Source organism: Cetorhinus maximus, chromosome 23, assembly GCF_964194155.1.
Source record: "Cetorhinus maximus chromosome 23, sCetMax3.hap1.1, whole genome shotgun sequence".
NCBI classification, from domain to species: domain Eukaryota; kingdom Metazoa; phylum Chordata; class Chondrichthyes; order Lamniformes; family Cetorhinidae; genus Cetorhinus; species Cetorhinus maximus.
The window spans coordinates 40,551,694-40,575,253 of NC_135901.1; the positions used below are offsets into that span (position 1 = coordinate 40,551,694).

At 46.4% G+C, this 23,560-nt stretch overlaps 1 protein-coding gene across 1 annotated transcript in view; it reads left to right on the top strand.

The window, feature by feature from the left end:
• LOC144697994 (uncharacterized) overlaps window positions 1-23,560 on the top strand; it is a 373,983-nt gene that overhangs the window by 95,928 nt on the left and 254,495 nt on the right. The window contains exons 4-11 of the mRNA XM_078569944.1: window positions 5,860-6,140; window positions 6,225-6,387; window positions 13,080-13,110; window positions 18,021-18,178; window positions 18,935-19,171; window positions 20,742-20,997; window positions 21,443-22,005; window positions 22,164-22,676. Of these exons, the coding sequence (XP_078426070.1) occupies window positions 5,860-6,140; window positions 6,225-6,387; window positions 13,080-13,110; window positions 18,021-18,178; window positions 18,935-19,171; window positions 20,742-20,997; window positions 21,443-22,005; window positions 22,164-22,676 (2,202 nt within the window). The remainder of the gene's footprint in view (window positions 1-5,859; window positions 6,141-6,224; window positions 6,388-13,079; window positions 13,111-18,020; window positions 18,179-18,934; window positions 19,172-20,741; window positions 20,998-21,442; window positions 22,006-22,163; window positions 22,677-23,560) is intronic.

Consider the following 23,560-nt stretch of genomic DNA (forward strand, 5'->3'; position numbering starts at 1 on the left):
TATCTCGAAGAGTCAACTTTCATCAGTCTCTGTTGCACAATTGATCAGTGCATTCAGCTGAGAACTGAAAAAAAATCGGTGGTTTGAGGCCACCCAGGGGCAAATCCGTCGTCGTTTTCTCCCCATCAACATTCATTCCCACACAGGTCTGGCTGGCTCTGTGGCTCTGAAACCACAGGAAAATATCGCCCAACATTGCAAGCTCGACTTTTACCCTCTGAGTTCGCACAACAATCTTCATTTCTGAACTTTCATTTCAAAGAATATTCTGAATATTCATTTTAAAGAAAATAAACGATCATGTACCTCCATCTAGCCCAATAGAAATCTATGAAGTTATTGGATCAAACGAACACATCAATTTTTCTCTCTTCCTCAGCTCCACAGTGAGTGAGACAGGGAAATGCAGCAATTATCCAGCCCAACACTCTCCAATCAGCCGCTGCCAGAAGAAACATTCTTTTAAAACTATTATTATTTTGCTGAATTTTATTTTGAGAAAGAATGAAGACTCAGGAAGGTGCTGGCTTAGTGGTATTGTCACTGGGCTAGTAATCCAGAGTAATCAGGGTATTCCATTGGGGGCCAGGGTTGGAATCCCACATAGAATTGAAAGTCTAACGGTGACCATGGAACGATTGTCATAAGAACTCATCTGGTTCACTAATGTCCTTTAGGGAAGCAAGAATGACACCAACCTGGTTCTGTTTTTGTTCTATTTTCCAGTGCTAGTTTCATGACTGTTTTCGTTAATGAACGTAAATATGAAAACTCTCGAATGTTTGGTTGGATTAGATTCAATTTAAATGATAATTAACTCTGTAGACAGCGAGTTAAAACCAGGGAAAATGGGAAGCGGAAAACCCCAATGGATTTGGACTCCAACGCCTTAACCACTTGGCCACGATGACTGGTCCTCTGCACAGTTTAATGTTGTTGGCATAGAATCATAAATTCTTACAGCAGAAAAGGAGTAAATTCGGTCCATCGTGTCCGTGTCGGCTCTCTGGAAGAGCAATTTAACTAATTTCATAATCCCACCTTTTTCCCACAGCAATTTATATCGATCCTGTCCCTCCTCGTCCTTCCTGTAAAAATGAAACACCGCATACATACCCCTAAATAAAATTTGAGCTGTCAGGTGTTCGACCTGCTGTTCAAACTGCTCATGTACAACTTGCAATTTCCAAAACACACCAACCTCATCACTGTGGTTCCTGTGAAACTGACAACGGAACACACGGCTGACATTCATCACTGAAAGTAACTGACGCACGTCAAATTCTAAACGCTTCCATGCTGCAGCTGTTTCTGCTTCTATCCCTGCCTCGCCTCCAGCTCCATGTGCCCGTTAAACTCCCAGGTCAATTAATTGCTTGATGCAGGCAAAGTTAGTTCACGAACCTAATTTTTCCCTGGTAAGCAGGGACAGGGAATGTAAGACACGAGGCTTTGAGTCGGGATGGGTTGACAGGAGCTCATTTTCCTGATTGTCCGAGATACTGATTACAGGAATGTGCACAGTGTCAATTATCCACAGCCAGACTCTCCTTCCAATCTTGTGCACCTTGTTAAGCTTTGAAACTGTTAATATTTTCACACTGGATTTCAATGTGAAGAAAGCGGAGCTGGGATGAGTTTATGTTGTTCAGTCGATGTACTGCAAGAAGGTACACAACAGGCTCATGATAAAAGTGCCTATTTTGAAAGGGACGCTCCATCTCCATACCATTATGTTTATCCAGAAGCCCTGTTAAAGGTGCAAGAAATATTTACCGGAGTGATGCCAGAACTGAAAAGTTATAACTTTCAAGAACGATTCAAAAGGTTCAACAGGTTCTCTGGAAAACAGGGTGAGGGATGACTTGATCGAAGCTGTTAATGTCAGAAAAGTGTTTGGAAGATGTTTCCACTTTCAGACAGACAAGAATCAATATAACTTAGTCACCAATAAATCCAATGTCCATTTCAGAAGCAACGTCTTTGACCAGAAAGAAAGGCTGAAAATGATAGAAGTACTTGGCATATCTGGAAATTTCATTGGATTGAGAGTCAGAGTTATGTTTTCAGGTCTGTGCACTGACTCAGTACAGTTCTGCTGAAAAGTCACAGGCCTGAAAGGAAAAATATGTGTCTCTCCACTGACGCTACCAGGCCTGTTTCGAATTCCAAAATGTCCTGTTTTTATTTCAGATTTACAGCATCTTTTCCTTGGATGAGAATGTAGAACTCATTTCAAGAAGGATTTGAGATCCAAGTCTGAGCTTCACACTCCTGGGTAAAGTCACACACTGAAAACATCATTCACCAGCTGAATGTGGAAATGATTCACTCGATCATCTGATGAGTTGACACAGCAGCAGTCACATCTGATGGAGAAAATTCTGGTAGTTCATGTGTGCAAAGTTTGGCCACCAGTCACCAGAGGCTTTAAAAGTTCAAAAGATTTAATCCGCAATAGGCACATTCTTACTGGCAAGACGGAGTTTAAATGTTCAGTGTGTGGAAAGAAAAATAACTTCTTCACCTCACCTGCTAAGAATCAAGTGAATTGACATCTAACTGTAGGGGTTTGTTCTGCTGTTAATTACACCCAGGTCAGGAGTATGGTAGAGGCGTGTGTACTTTATTGCCTCAATTGATTTAATAATTTTATATCTTGACCCTAAATCTTTAGTCATCATCGGATCATCAAAAATAATTTTATATGCAACAGTATCGGCTTATAATGGCGGATCTGTCACCTAGCATTCACAGCGGGAGAGAATGTGCTCTATCCAGAGCCCCAGAGAGATAAGCATGCGCATTGCGGGTGTGGTTGGCACCTGCGCATTGTGGATTCCTGTCTGAGCATGCGCAGTGCTATCCTGTGAGCAGAGCGGCAGCGAGTGGGTGAAAAAACGGCGACTGCAGCAGAATAACAGAGTTGTGGGTGGGTGAGCGGGAGGAATGGAGCCAGCGGAGTGCGCAAGGAGGCTTCATAAGGCTTCTTGGTACAGGCCCCAGACGCTTAATAGGAAACTACCAGTCCCGCATTTGCAGCAAACAGACCGGAAATAGCTGAATATCCCTCTGCTCGGCCCGGGGGAGCGGCTGTGCAGCAGGGCGCATGCGCGGCCATACTGGTCCAGCGAGCAGGAGGAGACAATGTTGTGAATTTCTATCCTGGACTGACAGGGATGGTTTTTGGAAACTCCATTTACAGGGGGTTAGAAGGAGAGGATTTACATACAGTAAACTCAAACCAATGTCTGTCTCTTCGCAATTTCTATCCTGGGCTGACAGTGATGGATTTTTTTAATACTCTTTTTACAGGATGTAAAATGGGAAGGATTTGCAAACGGAAAGCTCAAACCAAACATCACATCAAGATCTAACAGTGTCGCTCGATTCATCAGGATCTGAATATTATTGGCCTCTGACTGTAAGCATTGTGTTCCAGCTCATTCAACCACTCACTCTGTAAATTCCTTTCCTCGTTGATCTTGCCTCAAATCTTAAACCTGTGTCTGTAATTCTTTTATGATCAACTAATGTGAACATCTTTATCTACCTTATCTCAACCTAACATAAACTTATGCACCTCCATAAAATCTCCCCTCAACCTACTTTGCTCCAAGGAGAACAACACCAGTTTCTCCAAACTAACCTTACAACTAAAATCCCTCATCCCTCGACCCAATCTGGTAAATCTCCTCTGCACCCTCTCAAGGACCCTCCCATCCTTCATAATGTGTGGTGATCACTGGTTTGCACAGACCCAGATGTTCTGTGTCCATGTCTGTGACATCATCACACATCGACAATTACACTGTGACATCATCGCACATCGACAATTACACCGTGACATCATCCCGCTCCCTGGATATTTCCTCAACTGGGAGATTTTTCTCTGACTCCAGTGCTTCTGATATCTTTCCAGCTGCAGGCTCCAGCAGGAGAGTTTATATTTAAAAACTGAAATTGTTTCAGAGTTGAGTATTCTTGACTATTCATCCACAGTTTAGAGCTTTTAGTGCTGTGCTCTGTTATCTGTGAGAGGTTTCATGTCTCTGGGACTGGTGCGAGTCCTTTACTGTGGATCTGAATCCATGTCCATCTATTGCTCTGTTTCACCTCTGCCCTTCCTGATCACCTCTCTGCCATTGTCTAACTTTCTCTGTCTCTAATTATGAGTGTATTTTAATTATGTTTAGGATTTTAATGTTCCTTCTGTCAACGGTGTCTAAATGAGGTTTCCACTGCTGCCCATCCCCTGACCATGTGCTGCTGGCTCACCAGCTTTATCTTCCCACAGTACCTTTGAGGAATTGTTTTTTCCTGAGCTGTAGTCCATTTCTCATTCACTTTGGCGCCTATGTTAACCATCAAATTCTGCCCAACCTGAAATGGTAATTAATTCATTCTATTGTGTAATTAAATGTACAGGAGTGTTAGAAAACAACATTTGACACTGAGCCACATGAAGAGATATCAGGGCAGATGAACAAAGTTTTACTCAAAGAGGTAGGTTTTAAGGAGGAAAGTGAGGTGGAGAAGTTTAGGCGGGAAATTCCAGAGCTTGTGGCCTTGGCAGCTGCTGGGGGAGACACAAAAGGTGGAGCAGTTAAAATCAGGAATGCTGAGCAGGTCGGAATTAGAGAAGCAAATATATCTCGAAGGGCTGTGAGGCTGGAGGAGATTACAGAGGTAGGGAGGGAGAGACCATGGAGGGATTTGAAAACAAGAATGAGAAATTTGAAATTGAGGTTCTCCTTAACCCAGAGCTCTTGTAAGTCAGTGAGTACAGGGGTGAATAAGACTTGGTGCAAGTGAGCAGAGTTTTGGATTACAGGGAGGCTGAATGTGGGAGGCCAGCTGGGAGTGCGTTAGGATAGTTACGTCTAGAGGGAACAAAGGAATGGATGACAGATTGAGCAATTACATACAGGGATATGCGGATAGTGTGGGAAAAATATTTTGATCAGATTGAATGTTGGAGCAGGCTCAAAGGGCTGAATGGCCTACTCCTGCTCCTATGTCCCTATGAACAGCCTGGTTCAGCCTCAGTTGTCAGGGAGAAGGATGGAGCCGGTGGTCAGGGAGTGGAGTTTGTAGCGGGGACTGAAGACAATGACTTCAGTCTTCCTAATATTGAAATGGAGGAAATTTCTGTTCATCCAGACAAGTCAGGATAGTGTGTGACTAGGACAGGATCTTGGAGGTGATGGTGTTCACATACACCTGCTACCCTGGTCCTTTAGGTGGTGGAGGTTGAGATTTCTGGAGACTTTGTCATAGTTCTTGTTGTGTTGTAGATATCCCTTCACCCCCTGCCTCTCCCACCTCTCTCTCCCTCTGCTTCCTTGTAGGCCAGAGCCTTGTGTAGACCCAGACTGGGTGGCAGGTTCCCTTCCCTGAAGGACATTAGTGAACCAGTTGGGTTTTTATGACAATCCAGAAGTTTTCATGGTCACTTTTTCCCTGTGCCAGCCCCACAAATTCCCAGATTCATTCAGCTCCATTTCACAACCTGCCTTTGTGTTTTTGTGGGTTCTCTCTCACTCCCTTTTTTCTGTTTTAAATCAATTTCACAGGGTATTAGAAGGGGAGGATTTGCAGTCGGGAAACTGAAATCAAACATCACATCAGGACCTGACGGAGTCGCACAATTTATCGTAAACTGAATATCATCGGATTTTGAACATGGAAGGAAAAGGCACCATTCACAGTGGAGAGATACCAAGGAAATGTGAGGATTGTGGAAAGGAATTCAGATACCCATTTGAGCTGGAAACTCATCGGTGCACTCACACCGGGGAGAGGCCGTTCACCAGCTCCGAGTGTGGGAAAGGATTCAGTCAGTCATCCAGCCTGAAGACCCACCAGCGAGTTCACACTGACAAGAGACCTTTTAAATGCTCAGACTGTGGGAAGTGCTGTAAAAGTTCTGGGGAACTGATGCGTCATCAACATGTTCACACTGACGAGAGACCGTTCAGGTGCTCTCACTGTGGGACTGGATTCAGACGTTCATCTCATCTCACTGTACACCAGCGAATTCACACTGGGGAGAGACCATTCACCTGCTCCCAGTGTGGGAAGCGTTTCACTACTTCATCCAACCTACTGATGCACCAGCGAGTTCACACTGGGGAGAGGCCTTTTCAATGTCCATACTGTGGGAAATGCTATAAAAGTCCTGGGAATCTGATGTCCCATCAACGTGTTCACTCTGACGTGAGACCTTTTAAATGCTCAGACTGTGGGAAGTGCTATAAAAGTTCTGGGGAGCTGCTTCGTCATCAACGTGTTCACACTGACGAGAGACCGTTCAGGTGCTCTCACTGTGGGACTGGGTTCAGGCGATCATCTCAACTCACTGTACACCAGCGAATTCACACTGGGGAGAGACCGTTCATATGCTCCAAGTGTGGAAAGGGATTCACTCAGTCATCCCATCTGCTGATACACCAGCGGGTTCACACTGGGGAGAGGCCGTTCATCTGCTCCGGGTGTGGGAAGGGATTCACTCGCTTATACCATCTGTAGAGACACCAGCAAGTTCACAAGTAAATACAGTGATTGGATTTTGCTGTTAATCACATCCAGGACTGAACCATGTTCATGGGGGTCTCTTTCTGCTGATGTTAAGAAACTCCAGGTCAGTTATCGGGAGTAATATTCTGGATAAAAGTCAAATAAATAAGCTTTGTGTTAAACTCAGTGTGTATCAATTTTTAATCTCTCAAACACAAGTTAGTTCCTTTCGAAGGGCTCTTCCTCACCCCCGTCTCCTCCATCCTCACCTCCAACAACAAGTGTGAGGAGCTCATGGGGCAGAAAATTACGCTGGGTGGGTGAGCGTCCCGACGTCATTGCGCAGTCCTGCAATATTTCGCCGACAATTAAGAAGCCTGTAAGGCCACTAAGAAGTTAATTAAATTCAAATTTACGCTGCCCATCGAACCTAATGGTTGACGGGCGGGCGAAAAGGCCAAGTGGCCTTTACCTTTTTCAGGAAACCTCATCCACGGGCGGGACGAGGTCGCCTGAAACAAATCAAATTTTACACTTGAATTAAAAACATGAAACACAAACAGAAAATGCTGGAAAAACTTAGCACATCTGACAGCCTCTCTGGAGAGACAAACCGAGTTTTGCTTCTTTACAAAAGTATTTTGCAGTATTTTGCTTTTATCGTATTTAATTCACTGCCACTTCTCTTCCAGGAATGCCGACCTTGAAGAAGTACTGCTCTGCAGTATTTTGCTTTTATCTTATTAATTAAAAACGTGTCCCTGCTCATGTGACAGAGTGACATGAGGGGACATGTTTCATAACATGTATAAAATCTTTAATTTCTTTTTCAAATCAATCCCTCTCCCTGAGACAGCTCTCTGCCTCAGGGAGATTATGTAGCTCGCTCTCGCGTGCATGTACAAAGGTCACACTCGCCCAGCTCGCACTCCTCCCCCCGCCCGCACAGGCAGCGCTGAGCACTGCTGCTCACGTTTCACGCAGCGCAGGCCTTAATTGGCCTCCAGCATGAAATTGCCTTCCGGGCCTGATTGCAGGCAGCGGTCAGCTTCCTGACCGCCCCACTCGCCCCCGCCGAGCCTGCACACCAAGGGCAAAATTCTGCCCATGGAGCTTCCTTGTCACTAAGATTGAGACAATCCGATCAGCTGCCTCTGCTGCTTCCCTCCCTTCCACTAACCCACCGGGACAAACTGCCTTTAAAATTCCCCCTTGTCTGAACCCTGAACTCACATCTTTCTCCAGTTTCTCTCCCATCTCCCTCATGCCCTCTCACTGCTCATCTTGTCCAAGAGACCCACTTTCTGCTGTACTGACCCCACTCTCACTGAACTACTGATCACCCAACTTCTCCATGTCAGCTGATATTATTCACAGTTTTTTCTCTCTCTCCCCTGGTACTGTATCAAAGTGCTTATCCCACACCCAATACTGGATGAGCAGAAATTTCCTCAATTAAAAATTGGAAATACCAAAGCCATTGTCTTCAATCACTACTACAAATTCCATCCTGTAACTACTGAGACCATCCCTATGAGTTATCATAGGGATACATTGTCCTATGTTTATCAAGCCAGGAATCTTTCTTCCTAAACAAGGGAGAGAGAGAGAGAGAGAGCTATTCTTGTAATGTTCAATAAATTTCTGAAGATTTCATAAGGTTAATTAGACAGTGATTTCTCACAGATCTCCCCACCTTGAGAAGGGAATATCCTTATTGACTTCTCACAACTGATTTCTGACTAACTTCACTATTTCTAAGCTCCGAGCTTGTTTTCCTAATTTCTTGATGACAAACCTTAGATAACATACTAAAGCTACTAGAATGATCAGAATCAGCAACACAAACCATTTAGCCGCCACGAAGAATAAATGTCAAATCTTTTCCACTAAAATGTGATAACTATCGACTTATATTCATCCTCCCTATCAGCTGATCAGCTTACACAATTCTAAATTATTGACATGTTGTAATTACATCTAGTTCAAACAAAAGTTCATGCACAGACTTTAAAGATTCTCCAGCTCTGTTCACCTGCACCCACTTCATGGATATTTTCTAAATCCAGATTCTATTTCCTTCTTCAAATTAATTCAACTCACTTTGATATGTTCAATGTGTTTAATTCTTTCCTGAATGTTTGAGAGACAATTTTTATATGGAATATGTGTTAATGTCTTGACAATTTAAAACATTGTTTCATTCTACTGGCCACAATAATCACTCATGTTCTGTTTTTTTTATTCATTCATGGGATATGGGCTTCGCTGGCTGGGCTAGCATTTATTGCCCATCCCTAGTTGCGCTTGAGAAAGTGGTGGTGAGCTGCTTTCTTGAACCACTGCAGTCCATGTGGTGTAGGTTTACCCACAGTGCTGTTAGGAAGGGAGTTCCAGGATTTTGACCCAACGACAGTGAAGAAATGTTTCCATATCAGGATGGTGAGCAACTTGGAGGGGAATTTCCAGGTGGTGGTGTTCCCATCTATCTGCTGCCCTTATCCTTCTAGATGGTAGTGGTCATGGGTTTGGACGGTGCTGTTGAAGGAGCCTTGGTGAATTCTTGCAGTGGTCATCATCAAACCCCATCTCCTCTCATCCATTTTCCAGCACTTGGCCCGTAGCCCTGTAAGCTGTGGTGTTTCAAGTGTTCATCTAAATACTTCTTAAATGTTGTGAGGGTTCCTGCCTCTACCACCCCCTCAGGCACTGAGTTCCACATTTCACCTGGGCCTGGGGATTTATCCACTTTTAAGGCCGTCATTAGAGACCAAGTCTTAGTTAATCATTGTCCGAATCTGGGGAAGGAAGGGGGAGATTCTGTTAGCAAATGGATTGAAAAATAACAAAGACCAAGTTCCAGCTCATACCATTCGCACCTTATGATAACATAGTTATGGGATAATCTTGAGATGGATAGAGTTGTATTAGAAGCATTTCAGGGAAGGTTCACTCAGTTGATTTCTGGGATGAAAGCGTTGTCTTTCTTTTAAAATTCATTCATGGGATGTAAGCTTTGCTGGCTGGTTCCAGATAGCCCCCACCCTCTGGGTGAAAAGAAAATCCTCAAATCCCCTCTAAACCTTCTGCCCCTTACCTTAAATCTATACCCCCTCAGTATTGACCCCTCCACTAAAGAGAAAAATGTCTTCCTGTCCACCCTATCTATGCCCCTCATAATTTTGTGCACCTCTATCAGGTCCCCCCTCAGCCTTCTCTGCTCTGAGGAAAACAATCCCAGCCTATCTAGTCTCTCTTCATAGCTGAAATGCTCCAGCCCAGGGAACATCCTGAGTGAATCTCCTCTGCACCCTCTCCAGTGCATTCAAGTCCTTCCTGTAGTGTGGCAAACAGAACTGCACAGAATACTCCAAATGTGGCCTAACTAATGCTTTATACTGCTCCATCATAACGTCCCTGCTCTTACGTTCAATGCCTCGACTAATATGTCGACAATGTCTGACACAAAGCTGATTTATTTAACCTTTATCTAAAATTTTAAACTCCAGCTCAGTTACAGGGATTATTAACATCAGCAGAAACAAACCCCAACTGTCGGAAACAGCATGGTTCAGTCCTGGATATGATTAACAGCAGCAATAACAGCAGAGTCCAACCCTGGGAATCACTTGTGGTTACAATGGTGTGTCTGCAGGGTGGATGACTGACTGAATCCCTTCCCACACACGGAGCAGGTGAACAGTCTCTCTCCAGTGTGAACTCGCTGATGTTTCAGCCGGAGGGATGGGTGAATGAATCCCTTCCCACACACGGACCAGGTCAATGGCCTTTCTCCAGTGTGAACTCGCTGGTGTGTCAGCAGATCCATTTTGCTTTTATAGCTTTTCACACAGTCGGCATATTTAAAAGGTCTCTTTTCAGAGTGAACACGTTGATGTGAAGTGAGCTGGGTTAGTTGAGTCAGTCTCTTCCCACACTTGGAGCAGTTGAATGGTTTCTGCCCAGCGTGAACTCGCTGATATGTCAGCAGAATCTTTCTGCTATTAAAGCAATTTTCACAGTCAGAACATTTAAAAGGTCTCTTGTCAGAGTGAACAAGTTGATGTGAAGTGAGGGTACTTATCTGAGTGAATCCCTTCCCACAGTCAGTGCAGGTGAACGGCCTCTCCCCAGTGTGAGTGCGCTGATGAGTTTCCAGCTCAGATGGGGATCTGAATCCTAACCCACAGTCCCCACATTTCCGTGGTCTCTCCATGGTGTCGGTGACGCATGTCTCTCCATGTTGGACGATCAGTTGAATCCTTGTCCACAGACAGAACACTTCCCCCTGCTGTGAATGATGAAATGTTTTTTTTCAGTTGGTGTAACAGGTTAAAGCTCCTTCTACAGTCAGTTCACTGGAGCACTTTAACTCGGGTGTATGTGTGTCTCGGTGCTTTTCCAGTCACACTGATGTTTGAAATCTTTTCCCACAGACAGAACAGACAAATATTTCTCCTTCCACAGTCAAAGATCAATGTTATTCAGTCCAATGTCGGGAATTATAGACCAGTCAGCCTGATGTCGGTCGTAGGGAAAATTCTAGAGTCCATTATAAAAGATTTAATAGCTGAACACTTGGAAAACAGTGGCAGAATGGGACAGAGTCCACATGGATTTATGAATGGGAAATCATGCTTGACAAATCTACTGGAATTTTTCGACGATGTAACTCGTAGAGTTGATGAGGGGGAGCCAGTGGATGTTGTTTATTTGGACTTTCAGATAGCTTTCGACAAAATCCCACATAAGAGATTAGCGTGTAAAATTAGAGCACATGGGATTGGGGATGGTGTATTGAGATGGATAGAAAACTGATTGGCAGACAGGAAACAAAGAGTAGGAATAAACGGGTCTTTTTCCGAATGGCAGGCAGTTACTAGTGGGGTACCGCAGGGATCTGTGCTGGGAACCCAGCTTTCACAATATATATTAATGATTTTGGTGAGGGAATTAAATGTAATTTCTCCAAATTTGTAGCTGACACAAAGCTGGGTGGGCGGGTGAGCTGTGAGGAGGATGCAGAGATGCTTCAGTGTGATTTGAACAATCTGAGTGAGTGGGCAGATGCATGGCAGATGCAGTATAATGTGGAAAATGTGAGGTTATCCGCTTTGGTAGCAAAAACAGGAAGGCAGATTATTATCTGAGTGGTTATAAATTGAGAGAGGGGAATGTGCAACGAGACCTGGGTGTCCTCATACACCAGTTGCTGAAGGTAAGCATGCAGGTGCTGCAAGCGGTAAAGGAGGCAAATGGTATGTTGGCCTTCATAGTGAGAGGATTCGAGTACAGGAGCAGGGGTGTCTTGCTGCAATTATACAGGGCCTTGGTGAGACCACACCTGGAATATCATGTGCAGTTTTGGTCTTCTTGTCTGAGGAAGGATTTTCTTGCTATAGAAGGAGTGCAGCGAAGGTTTACCCGACTGATTCCTGGATGGCGGGACTGACATATGAGGAGAGATTGAGTCGTTTAGGATTATATTCACTGGAGTTCAGAAGAATGAGGAGGGATCTCATGGAAACCGAGAAAATTCTATCAGGACTAGACAGGGTAGATGCAGGAAGAAGTGTTCTCGATGGTGGGGGAGTCCAGAACCAGGGGTCATGGCCTGAGGATACAGGGTAGACCATTTAGGACTGAGATGAGGAGAAATTTCTTCACCCTAAGAGTGGTGAGCCTGTGGAATTCGTTACCACAGAAAGTAGTTGAGGCCAAAACATTGTATGTTTTCAAGAACGAGTTAGATATAGCTCTTGGGGTGAAAGGGATCAAAGGATATTGGGAGAAAGCGGGAGCAGGCAATTGAGTTGGATGATCGGCCATGATCATAATGAATGGCGGAGCAGGCTCGAAGGGCCGAATGGCCTACTCCTGCTCCTATTTTCTATGTTTTTTTTGTTTCCTGGTGAATCGAGTGACACTGTCAGATCTTGATGTGATATTTGGTTTTAGTTTCCTATCTGCAAATCATCTCCCTCTTGTACCCGGTAAAAGGAGTTTACAAAAATCTCCATCGTATGTACAGGATAGAAATTCAAAACAGACAGTTCGAGTTTCTTTGGAACATTCTTTCCCCAAACATATGGTCCAATCAAACAGAAAGAAGTTCAAATCAGCAACAAAGTCCCAATAAAAGCAAAGGGAACCTTCCTAACTAAACCAGAATGTTGTTTCCAGTGCCTGTGAGACACTCTGTACCCTGAGGTGCCCACTGGATGTGGAAGGTATCAAGCATACCGGTGGACACCGCATGTTCCCTCTCCAGGGACACCCAGACATGGACAGGACCACGGAAGAGAGATCGGCAGCCAATGTGACCACCCCCATTTGTGTCACCTATCCTGGATCTACAAATTCCTGTTTTAAACAGGCCCATGAACAGTTACAGGAAAAGATTCGCTGTCTTACCGCAGCCCCTCTCCCCCACCCCTCCTACACTGGGCAACCAGAGATTAGGATTGTGGGGCTGAAGTGTCAACAAAGGCTGTGAATCAGTCCCATAGGGGCTGCAGCCTCTCAGTCTGAACATTTACATGGCCCATGGACTCCTCTAGGCTGCAAACATCACCTGCAGCCTGGGAGTGGGTAAAGCTGCTGAAAACCCTGTCCCCCAGCCAAAAAATATTGATATTCCGGGCACAAGGACCCTGTTGGGAAACAGGACCGTGAGGCCCCGCCCACTCACTGTTGCCGCAACAGGATGGCCGCGCATGCGCCCTACAACTTACTGAAAAAAGATGGCGGCCGTTATCCTGGGTTTGGGTCTCGGGGATAAAAATTAAAAAACTCAATGAAATTAGAGATGAAATGATAGAGAAACCTGAATGTAACAGAACATCCATTATCCACCGGAAAGATGGGGAGTGGGAATTGTCCATCTCAGTCTCGTCAATAGATACTTAATGAGGGGACATTATTCTCTGTGTCTTTCCCGGACCTGGAGATGGAAAAGGGGCAAATGAATGAACTTTAAACATCTCGTCCACTTGGCACAGAAACTGTCTGAAACTCAGAATAGAAACCACATGGAACAAAATACTGACAAATACTCAACTGTTGGCTGCAAATAAATAAAAATATATATTGGGGGAGGTGGTGCCACAGTGGGAATGTTACTGGGCTAATAATCCAGAAAACCAGCTTGATGCTCTGGGGACAGGGGTTCGAATCCCACCACAGCAGCTGGCGGGATTTAAAATAATTATTAAATCTGGAATTGGAAGCGAGTCTCAATAAGGGCGACAATTCAGCCATTGTTGATTGTCATAAAATCCCACCTGGTTCACTAATGTCCTTTCGGGAAGGAAATCTGCCGTCCTTACCTGGTCTGACATGTGACTCCAGATCCACATTTAAATGTGGCTACTGTTAAATACCATCTGAAATGGTGTGGCAAGGACTTGCTTCAAGGGCAACAAATGCTGTCCCTGCCCACATTCCATGAAAGAAAGTTTTTAACACCACCGCCACTGAATGGCTACAATTTCGGAAGGAAGTGAAGACAGAGGGTCCAGAAAAGATGCAAGAGAACGGTTCCCCTTCCAAGGATAACAAACCAACTTCACCTCGCCCAAGTGAAGTTCCAATCTCTCGTGAATCTTTCCTCCACACTCTCACATTCTTCCTAAAGCTCAGAATTGGACATAATACTGCAGTTGTGTCCAAAGCAGTGTTTTATTCAGGTTTATTCTAACTTGGTTGATTTTGTACTTTATTCCCATATTCATAAAGCCCAGGATTCCACATGCTTTATTCACTGCTTTCTCAGCCTGCCCCGCCATCTTCAATGATTTGTGCACATAAAGCCCCAGATTACGCCGCTCCTGCACCTTTTTACACTTGTATCCTTTATTTTATATTGCCTCTCCTTGTTCTTCCTACCGAAATGAATCACTTCACACCTCTGTGAATGAAATTTTATCTGCCACCTGTCTGCCCATTCCACCATCGTGTCTATGTCCTCTTGAGGTTTATCACCATCCTCCCCACTGTAAAGACAACTTGAAAATTTGGTGTCGTTTGCAAATTTTGAAATGTAGCCCTGTACACACAAGCCTAAATAATTAATATATATCAAGAAATCAGTGGTCTGACCACCGACCCCTTGTGATCCCACTGTATACTTTTCCTCAATTTGAAAAAGCAACCGTTCACCATGCATGTTGTTGCCTGTCACACAGCCAATGCTGCCTCTGCCCGATGGATTTTAACTCTGTTGACACGCCTGTTACTTGGCACTGTATCAAATGTCGTTTAGCAGTTCATGTGCACATCAACCGTGTTACCCTCATCAACATTCTCTGTTGCCTTATCAAAAACTCAAGAAATTTAGTTCAACACTTGAACAAATTATACAAGTGACTTAATTTTGACCTGAATTGCCGCTTCTAAATGCTTTCCCACACAGAGGTTAAACTGACTGGTCTGTCAATCCTGGGCTGACCCTTCCATTTAAGATTACTAAGGATTTAATATTAGTGCCAGGAAGTGTGGGGAAAACGTGAGGAGTTGTGAAATTGTAACATTTAAAGACACTGATAACTGATAAATAGCTCAATAAATAATCAGTTTTCAAGACATAAAGTACAGATAAATTAATTTATGAATAACTGAATTGAATTATTAATAATGTCAGGTAGAGTGCTTGGAATGGAGAAGCGAAAATTACTGCAATGCTTAAAACATGAAATGAAAAGATTAAAAACTGGAAACACTCAGCAGGTCTGGAAGAATCTGTAGAGAGAGAAACAGAATTAACGTTTCAGTTCTGTGAGCCATTGAAAGGTGGAAGAGGAACAGAAGGGAAGGTCTATGAAAGGCTGCAGGGCGAGAGAGATTAACTGACAAAAGGCTTCATAATGCAAGGTCAAAGGGAGTGGTAATGGGACTATTAAAAACACAAAAGATGCTTCTAGATTAGGTGTGAATGGCACGATAATAACAGTCTGAATGCAATGTGAAAAAAATGAGAGAAATAAGAAAGGAAAACTAGGACTCAAAGAAATAAGGAACAAATGAGGTAAGAGATAATTACTTGGTTAGACAGAGATCCAGGGACAAAAGCAGAAGGTGGGATTCACTTTGAATGAAGCAGCGGGATAGAGACAAGTCAGAGAATCAAAGAATGGTTGCAGCAAAAGAAGGAGGCCATTCAGCCAGTCGTGTCTGTATTAGGCCCCTGAAGGGACAATTTACCTAATGCCACGTCCCTGCCTTTGCCCCATAGCCCTGCAGTTAAACAAGATTGAACAAGTCTTCAACAAAACTTTTATGAAACAAGATATTTACGCGAAGGGACAGCAGAAAAAAAAAGAAAAGCAACTTGTTTACAGAGTGAATCGGGGGCGGGAAGCAGCATAATGTACCTGTGCAGGTCAGTGAGGATCCCCAAAGTCCATCAGCCGTCTGCATGCAGTGTTTAGTGGGCCCTGGGGGAGGGGAGAATGGAACCATTTGGGACACAGCACAGGGCAGGAGGTCACCCCTTCCCCACTGTCCTGGTAACACGAAGGACTCACCTTGGACTGTCCCAAACCAGGGCCGGGCGGGGTCAAGCTGCAGGAAGCTGCAAGCTGGTAGGTTGAGCTGTGAACTGGGTGGAGTTTGTCCCCTTCACTGTCAGGGCTGACGGCCTGAAGGTGCTGGGGATATGGTTCGCAGGGACTAGAGCATGCGTTAGAAACTGGAAGGAGCGAGTGTCTATGGTGAAAAGGAAACTGGGCATGTGGGAGCGACGCTCCCTCTCCATTGCGGGTAAGAACCTGGTCATCAGGTGTGAGGCACTCTCGCTGTTGCTGTACGTGGCGCAGGTCTGGCCCATTCCACACCCCTGCGTGGTGGCGATCACTCGAGCCATCTTCCGCTTTATCTGGAGGTCAAAAATGGATCGTGTCTGCAGGGACGCGATGTACAAGCCTCTAGATAAAGGGGGAAAAAACGTGCCCAACATCGCCCTCATACTGATGGCCACCTTTGTGTGTGGCTGCGTCAAGCGGTGCGTAGACCCTCAGTACGCAAACACCAAGTGTCACCACGTGCTGAGGTTCTACCTGTCCCCGGTGTTGCGAAGTATGGGTCTGGCCACGCTGCCGCGGAACGCTCCAAGTAGTTGGACCGTGCCGTACCACCTGTCCCTCGTGGAAAAATTTATGCAGAAAAACCCCTTTGACCACAAGTCCATCTGGCAGTGGTCGGCACGTAATGTCTTAGAGGCCCTGAGGGAAAAGGAGAGGGTGGATCCAGTGGGATGGTTCCCCGAGCAGACTGTCAAAGTCATTTGGCAGAATGCCTCATCGCCAGAACTTTCCAACAAGCACCAAGACGTGGCTTGGCTGGTGGTGAGAAAGGCCCTCCCCATCAGATCCTTCCTACACGCCAGGAGTCTCACCCCCTCGGCACGTTGCCCTCGAGGTGGCTGTGGTGGGGAAGAGACCATTGTTCACCTCCTTGTAGATTGTGCCTTTGCAAACAAGGTCTGGAGAGAGATGCAGTGGTTGCTGTCGAGGTTCATCCCGAGCAGTTCTGTGACACAGGACTCTGCGCTCTACGGGCTGTTCCCAGGGACACACACCGAGACAAACATCAACTGCAGCTGGAGGATCATCAACTCGGTGAAAGACGCTCTTTGGTCTGCCCGAAACTTGTTGGTCTTCCAGCGCAAAGAGTTGTCCCCGACCGAGTGTTGCAGACTGGCACATGCCAAAGTCCAGGACTATGTGCTGAGGGACGGACTAAAGCTTGGGGCAGCCGCCGCAAAGGCGCAATGGGGAAGGGTCGCTGCCTTAGAACTTTCTGCCACAGTGCACCGAGGGACTGGGAACTGTTTAAACCCCCTCGGGCTGTACAGCTCAAAATGAATGTCTGCAAATGATTGTAATATTGTTTGTTCTGATGTACCTGGTGATACATGTTGTAAAAGTTGAACCTGATTGTACCTTTGTAATGGTGTTTTTGAAATGGTTTGGAATGTGGTTGAACATATTTTAAGAATAAAGTATATTTTTGCAAACAAAAAAATCACGACTTTAATAAAGACTTCCTAGACAAACCTTTGGGTTCTGAGTGTTCACTCCGTTTTTCCACGACAGATGGCGACGAGGATGGGATCCGACTGAAGTCCAGTGGCCTCTTAAGTTGGAGAGGTATTTGAAAACCTGGACCGTCGGATCTTTGAAAAAGAACCCTCGCGGAGAAAGGGAGAGACTCTCCTAAATTGGTGAGAATACGAACTGCATCCTAGCTGAAAGGGGGAGTGCAGTTAAATAGCGTCCCAGCTACCTCTTAAGTTGGAGAGGTGGCCTCTTAAGTTGGAGAGGTGAAAGGGGGACGAACAAGCATCCTAGCTGAAAGGGGGAGTGCTTGAAAAAGGGTAGCTACCGACCGAAAAGATTTGAAAGACCCAAGGATTTGGAAGAATTGTTGAGGAATTCTTAAACACCGGTGGGCGCATAGGTAGGCAAAACGCACTGCGCTGTTTAATTGTGTTTCCATTCCAGATAAAATGGGAAATCGTGGCAGCAGAGAGGCATCTGCCGCATCTCCGGCTCCACGGGAATTCAAAAACAGACCAAAGCCAGAACCCAAATCAGGAACTTTGAAGATGGGCAAGAGAACGGAAAAACGCATGAAAATGGTAACCAGGGCTCGGCAGAAGGTAGGAGATCTGCTGGTCCCTCCGGGGTCGCCAGCCGACGTTGTTATAACAGAACCGGGAGAGGACAGGTATGCGGTGCCTTTTAGTAGTGACTTATATGGCTGGACACAAGGGGAATGGCCGTATGGCGGGCAGTTTTAAAATACCCCTCATCCAGACCTGGTGGGATGGAGTTGCGAATGGGGCCGGAGATCCTACTTGGGATTTTAATTATATGCTGGGTTGTTTTGAAAAATGGATGGCAAAGCGGCATCAGCCCCCCAAACAAAAAAGTAAACAAGAGGGTTTGGCTTCTGATAATGAGACCCCGACCAACCGAGGGGGTACCCCTGATACCACACTAAAGGAGAAAACTCCCGCTCCAGAGCCTGAAAACCCCTCTGCCCCTCCGCCTTATCCCACTAACTGCGGACTACTGGGGCCTTATCCCCAGTTCCCTAGACTCATGTCGCCCGTTTCTGACAGCCCTTGTCAGCCTCCTCTCCCTGATACCCTGACAGGAGAACTAATAGAGATGGTAGCGGCTTGGAGACAGTCTAATAGAGTGGCGAGACCAGGTGCGGAAGCTGGAGCAGAGGCAGAAGCGGGTCCGGGACCATCAAATCCAGTCCCAACTGACGACAAGCGTAAACACCCTTCCCGATTCAGGGGGTCGGAATCTGATAGTGAAAGTAAGAAAGTGACTCAGCTAAATGGAGCCATCACACGAAGCCTTCTAGACAGATAGCAGCTGACTCTGCCTCTCATGCATTTCAGGCCCCTAAAATAATGATTGGAGACATGGCCGTACTTAAACCTTGGACCCCAGCTGAGGCTCGCGCCATGGTAGCCGAGGCACCCAACCCCATTAAGCGTCCCGCAGCCTTCCTCAATTGGTTGGAGCAAACGTGTGCAATTTATCAACCCCTTCCAGGCGACTTACAAGCCTTATTAAAATTTGCTTATGGCAGCTCCTGGGCCACTCTGAGGGATACCATTCCGGTGCCACCTGAGGTAAATGGGGATTGGCGGTCCGATGATGATCAAGCTGACATGGGAAATGAAAGTTTAGAGCGTTGGTTACGAGGGAGGGGACGTATTGCAATTATGGGGGCAGCACAGAGACATGGGGACCTGGGGGAAGTAACTCGGTGTTTGTAGAGGAAAGATGAGGGCGCCCCTGATTTTATTGCCAGATTCAGTAATACCTGGGAAGAGTATGCAGGCGTTCCCTTGGAGGGCAACGGGCCCTTGGCTATTCAGACGCTGCTGAACTGTTGAACCCAACAAGCCCAGGCCTTTAAGATGCGAAATCTAAATTGCCAAACTATGCGCTGGTCCGAAATTACCATGACCTTGGTCAATATGGACCGTGAGGGACTGTTTGCTAGCCCCCGGGAGGGCCCCAAACAACAAAAAACCCAATTCTATCGTCAAGAATAGGGCAGATGTAAGGGACAGGCTAGGGGTCTGAGACAGGACAAATCCCAAGACATTTGCCGTAAATGCGGGACGAAAGGGCACTGGGCCAGGGACTGCCCATCTACTCCCCCCAAGGAGCCTGCTATGCCACACAGGCAGCCGATAACCGCGGTTCCCTCCTTTACTTATAATAACCCTTTTCCACAAAATTAGCGGAGCCCAGGGGAGGTTATGGTACAGGGAGCGGTTATATCACTTTCCCAAGACTCGGAAACACAACCTATGGTAACCCTTAGAATAGGAGATACACATTTACGAGCCTTGGTGGACACTGGCGCTACCCTGTCCTCTGTACCCGCCTCCCTGGGATTGCCCCTTAGTCAGAACAGGGTAGGGACTGTGGGAGTGTCAGGGTTTCCTTTATCAAAGCCCCTATCAAAACGGGTTGTTTTATCATTAAAAGACAACCGTGTAGAGGAGACACTGATAGTATCAGCAACCACTCCCCTACCACTGCTAGGACGCCAGACCCTGTGCAAATTAGGAGCCACTATCTACTGTACCCCTCAGGGCATGTATACGGAGGTACCCTCGCCCCAGACCCATCAGCTAATCAACTCCTTACCCCCGAAGCTGAGCCTGAACCGACCTTATACTGCTGGCAACTTGAGGGTAACCCTTATGCGGCAAAGATGGGCCGCTTGTGGCAGGAAATTGATAAGCTGCCGTTTTTAACTCCTGTTCGGACTCTGAAAAGCCTGTTACAGGTGGTGCAGTATTACTCTCGCTTACACTGTACTGCGTGGATTACAATGAAAGATGACCCTGAGTATCGCCAAAAGGCCAATGCTCTTGCAGGACAGTTAACCTCCGTCAGCCCCGACCCCTACCTTTATTTCGGGGAAGCGGGCATAGGCGTCCCGGTGCACCTAACCACAGAGCAGCAGCCCCTGTTCCGTATGGACCTTGATTCAATGCCCACTTGACACTCGCTATTCGGCCTCCCTTCCTGGCAAAGCACATCGGTCCCATGATTAAACGGTTACAGTCGGCCTGTACCTCTGAATGCATTGGATCTTTTGAGTGGTTTGGACCTGCTGAGGGTAGAATATACCTCCCTGGTATTTCCTGTCAGTTAATCGACCCTCTTGCTGAATTTCAGCGGCAGCAGCCCCCTGAGCAGCCCAGCCTCATTGGCCCTCCAGCCTTGGACATAATCAATAGCGATTTGTGGGCCCTGCAGAATACTCATGTAGGCCGAGTGCTCACTGCCCCGGACCACCGTGTCATACTACGAAAGGATGTTGTGCTGCCCTGCGTTCGACAGTACCGACTGACCCCTGAAGCTGAGGCAGGCATCGCATCAGTCATAGACTCCCTGCTCCAACAAGGGGTTCTCAAGCCTACTGTCAGCACCTGTAACACACCAACACTGCCTATACCTAAAGTTGGACGGCCAGATGAATGGCGTTTTGTGCAGGACTTGCGAGCTGTAAATAACATTGTGATTCCCATAGCCCCGGTGGTGCCCAATGTAAATGTGATTCTATCCTCTATCCCGTCTGAAGCTGCGGTCTACACTGTAGTTGACTTGTGTTCTGCATTCTTGTCTATCCCTCTCCACCCTGGATAGCCAGTATTTGTTTGCTTTTACATATAAAGGACGTCAATATACCTGGACACGGTTTCCCCAAGGGTATACAGAGAGCCCCGCTGTGTATGCAGCTGCTGTGAAATGTGATTTGGAAGAATGCTGTCTGAATGGAAACTCTACCCTGATACAATATGCTGATGACCTTTTAGTGGCCTCACCTACCCTGGAAAACTGTGTAGAGGACTCAGTGACTTTGCTCCAATTCTTAGCTACAAGAGGCCACAGGGTATCGAGGTCTAAACTACAGTTCTGCCAGTCACAAGTCCAGTACCTGGGATTCACCTTGAAGGCTGGAACTCGGCAAATAGGACCTGAGCGAGTGCAGGCTATCCTACGAATACCCCCTCCGAAGACTAAAAAGGAAGTCCTTTCTTTTCTAGGCATGGTTGGCTATTGTCGACAATGGATACCCGATTATCGCCTGCATGATGCTGTCCTCTGTGCTGCTACTCTGAAAGAAGCACCCACACTCGTTCAATGGACTCCAGAACGGGAGTCAGCATTCCGAGCCCTCAAGACAGCTGTAACAACAGCCCCGGCTTTGGGGCTACCTAACTATGCGCACCCTTTTCAGTTGCACGTCTGTGAGAAGGAAGGAATCTCCACGGGAGTGCTTATACAGGACCATGGAGGAGGAAGGAGGTCAGTTGCTTACTACTCTACGGCTCTGCCTGCTGTAGTACTGGGAATGCCTGCTTGTCTCCGTGCCATCGCAGCCACTGCTGTCATGGTCGAAAAGTCTTTACTGTTGGTCCTCGACCACCCTTGTCAGGTGCGAGTACCCCATGCTGTCATGTTACTTTTAAACTCTGCCGCTACACAACATTTTACTGCCTCACGACGTACGGGATACGAAGTAATTTTGCTATCACACCCCTATTATACTTACCGCCAATCGCCTGCAATAATCCTGCCACCTTTGTGCCGGAGCTTGACTGCCTCACAGTGGTCGAACAGTCCACTTCCCCCAGGGTGGATCTGCGGATAGACCCCCTGCTCGATCCGGATGTTATCTTTTACACTGACAGCTCTTCTCATCGACCAAGAGACTATTTACTCCTCACCGGTTATGCCATCGTGGACCCGCACCGCACTGTAGAAGCCTATGCATTGCCCCCTGGCACTTCAGCGCAGGCAGCGGAACTTTTTGCCCTCACCCGAGCCTGCATCCTGGCCGGTGATCAGGCAGCCAATATTTACACCGATTCCCGCTATGCCTTTGGTGTTGTGCATGATTTCGGACAGATATGGAAAAATCGGGGTTTTATTACATCAGCGGGAAAGTCCATCAAGCATTCCCAATTTGTATTAAACCTCGAAGCAATTCAATTGCCCAAGCGCCTGGCAATTATTAAATGTGAAGCACACACTAATTTAACTGATGATGTTTCGCAAGGGAATGCCCGCGCTGACCAGGCAGCCAAAGGAGTAGCTGCCGCACAAGTACCTCTCCTGATGCACCTGGTGATACATTTTGTAAAAATTTAACCTGGATTGTACCCTTGTAATGTTGTTTTTGAAATGGTTTGGAATGTGATTGAAGATATTTTATGAATAAAGTATATTTTTACAAAAAAAAAACCGCTCCCTGTACCATAACCTCCCCTGGGCCCCGCTAGTTTTGTGGAAAAGGGTTATTATAAGTAAAGGAGGGAGCCGCGGTTATCGGCTGCCTGTGTGGCATAGCAGGCTCCTTGGGGGGAGTAGATGGGAAGTCCCTGGCCCAGTGCCCTTTCTTCCCGCATTTACAGCAAATGTCTTGGGATTTGTCCTGTCTCAGACTCCTAGCCTGTCCCTTACATCTGCCCTGTTCCTGACGATAGCATTGGGTCTTTTGTTGTTTGGGGCCCTCCCGGGGGCTAGCAAACAGTCCCTCACGGTCCATATTGACCAAGGTAGTGGTAATTTCGGACCAGCGCATAGTTTGCCAATTTAGATTTCGCATCTTAAAGGCCTGGGCTTGTTGGGTTCAACAGTTCAACAGCGTTTGAATAGCCAAGGGCCCGTTGCCCTCCAAGGGAACACCTGCATACTCTTCCCAGGTATTACTGAATCTGGCAATAAAATCAGGGGCGCCCTCATCTTTCTTCTGCAAACACCGAGTTACTTCCCCCAGGCCCCCATGTCTCTGTGCTGCCCCCATAATTGCAATACGTCCCCTCCCTCGTAACCAACGCTCTAAACTTTCATTTCCCTTGTCAGCTTGATCATCATCGGACCGCCAATCCCCATTTTCCCCAGGTGGCACCGGAATGTGGCCCAGGAGCTGCCATAAGCAAATTTTAATAAGGCTTGTAAGTCGCCTGGATGGGGTTGATAAATTGCAC